Source organism: Harpia harpyja, chromosome 16 (assembly GCF_026419915.1).
Source record: "Harpia harpyja isolate bHarHar1 chromosome 16, bHarHar1 primary haplotype, whole genome shotgun sequence".
Taxonomy (NCBI): domain Eukaryota; kingdom Metazoa; phylum Chordata; class Aves; order Accipitriformes; family Accipitridae; genus Harpia; species Harpia harpyja.
Window position 1 is genome coordinate 31,639,194 of NC_068955.1, and position 2,747 is coordinate 31,641,940.

General features: G+C 44.4%; 1 protein-coding gene across 1 annotated transcript; it reads right to left on the reverse strand.

Moving 5' to 3' along the window:
- Positions 1 to 897: 897 nt before the first annotated feature.
- On the reverse strand, positions 898 to 1,833 carry LOC128152418 (olfactory receptor 1052-like). Its single transcript, XM_052810638.1, has one exon. The coding sequence runs from the start codon at positions 1,831 to 1,833 to the stop codon at positions 898 to 900; it is 936 nt and encodes a 311-aa protein (XP_052666598.1).
- Positions 1,834 to 2,747: the final 914 nt, after the last annotated feature.

Consider the following 2,747-nt stretch of genomic DNA (forward strand, 5'->3'; position numbering starts at 1 on the left):
TAATCTAGAGAAAAAAACTTCAAGGAAAGACTCAGAAAATGAATTTGAACAGCTCATTTAATGTGTTCTTTATATATACAGATAAGTATATTCAGCTGAAGGATATGAAGTTATACATTTACTATCCTGGAGGCTAGTGGTGGTCAACATATAATTTTGTGCAACATTTTATGATTCAGCCTAAAAATATCCAGATATATAACATAAGTTTGTTCAGAATTAATAACACTTTATATTTTATCATGGCTTTTTAAGTATTCTTCATTAGTGCTGCAGATTAAAATTCATGCTCGCTCAGCATATGCACCAAGCATTCTGAAAATACAGTTTGCAGTCAGACTGCTTAACAAAAATGGAAAATAGAAACAAATAGTTCTGGTTAACCACAAAAGAGTGATGATTCTAAGTAGCTGCAAATATTTTGACGGGAACTCCAGCTACTGCACCCTGGTTGTGCTGCCATTCAGGGAGACCTGGAAAGGCTGGAGAAATGGGTCGAGAAGGACCTCACGGAGCTCAACAAAGTCCTGCACCTGCAGGGGAATAACCCCAGGCACCAGTAAAGGCTGGAGGCTGACCAGCTGGAAAGCAGCTTGGCAGAGAAGGACCTGGGTGTCCAGTGGGACGCCAGGCTGACCGTGAGCCTACCCTTGTTTTGCACAGTGGCATCATGATTACTGCATGGGAGAGAGAGTAACTGGGCGAGAAGTTTGTACTAGAGAAAAGACCAATGTAGCTATGTTAGTAGGCACAGTTTGAGAGCAGATGAATTAATTTTTTTTCAACCCTAACATATGACGTACCAAATGGTTTGGAGGCAACAGTCTCAGAGACCTACATGAAACATTCTCCTTAGAGAGAGAAAAAAAGGAAAACAATATAACACGAGATTGTCTTTCAGAAGTACATTTTCTTCCTGACAAAACTGCTAAAGGCATGCTTCACCTCCTTGTTTCTCAGGCTGTAAATCATGGGGTTCAGCATGGGGACTAGAATGGTGTAAAAGATGGATGCGATTTTCTTGCTCTCCACTGAGTTTGATGAACTGGGTTGCATGTAATTAAAAGTAGCAGACACATAGAAAATGATGATGGCTGCCAGGTGGGAGGCGCAGGTGGAGCAGGCTTTGCGCCTGCCCGCAGCAGAGCCCATCCTGCCCACGGCCACCACGATGCAGGCGTAGGAGGTGAGGATGAGCAGGATGGTGGTCATCATGTTGAAACCCACAAACACAAACATTAAACCCTCATTGAGGCGCGTGTTGGTGGAGGCGACGACAAACAGCGGTGGCCCATCGCAATAGAAGTTGTCGATGACCAGGGGACCACAGAAGGACAGCCGGAGCAGGGCACTTGTGTGCACGATGGCATTCAGCAACCCTGCAAGGTAGGACCCAGCGACCAGGCTCGTGCAGACACCAGGAGACATGACAACCTTGTAAAGCAGGGGCTTGGAGATGGCCACGTACCGGTCATGGGCCATGGCAGCCAGCAGGTAAATCTCAGCTGTAGCAAAAACAGTGTAGAAATAAAGCTGTGTGAGGCAGCCAGCAAAAGAAATGACTTTGTTTTTTGCTGGAAAGTCAAGCAGCATTCTGGGGCTGATGGTGGAGGAGTAGCAAATGTCTAAGAAGGACAAGTTACCGAGGAAAAAGTACATGGGGGTGTGAAGCTGGGGGCTGACCCTGATCAGGGTGATCAGGCCGAGGTTTCCCACTAACGTCAGCATGTAGGTGCCCAGGAAGAGCGCGAAGAGGACGGGCTTCAGTTGCGGGTGCTCTGTGAATCCCGAGAAGGTGAACTGGGTCACCTCAGTGCAGTTTTCATCAGCCATCTTTACATCGCTGCAGAGACACGTGGAGGGAAGATGGTGAAAAAATTCCTGATGCAATTTCCACTTCATAAATATCCATGTAAAAAGTTGACTCTGTCATCGAATTTAAATGGAAAAGAAAAAAAAGTAAGAACTGCTGATTTTTTTCTTGCAATGACAGTGCCATCTCTGGAAGAAACATCAGCAGTTCTTAGAAGTTTTTTTTCCTTTAGTCCTTAGCAGAAAGCAGTTTGTCACAACCTCTCCTTTGACCTATGATTCCCTTCCAGTTTCAAGTCCCATAACTGCACAAGGATTTTTTTGGGGCACATGAAGTGTTTCATAAATATCCTGTCCATGTTACACTGATGATTTTTCCTGTATTTCAAACATCTTGTTCATTTCAAACAGCTTAAGGCTACAGTTAAGACAAGGTCCCATCACAAAGTGAAAGCATAACTTGGAATTTAACATCCTGGGAGACAGTGGCTGTGCTCTTTAGTCTAGGAACTGGTATCTTTTCATCTATCCACTGGCTAGGTGTAGTCCTTCTTGCTAAGTAAAATCTATCTTGCTTTGGATGACCATGCTATAAATGAGCTGACTATCTGGCCTCTCAGGCAACATACAAAATTGGCTCTTCTGACCTATTATGAACTATTTTGCCTGGAGTAAGACAACTCACCCTCTGAGGGTACCTTGACTATGGGTACCCTCAGAGGGCGGATGACCTGTTCAGACGTTGACACTTGCACTGTAGATGTTGAAAGAGAGAGGATATCAATCCCAGCTGTCTCCCTGCAGACCATCATGCATGCAACATAACTCCTGAAGATTGACACTTTCACTTTTAACATTTTAACCAGATTGCCAAAGTGGGTGAATCTTAAGGCAAATTCTCCCTTCATTCCTTCCTTTCCAGTTCAGGATTTTGG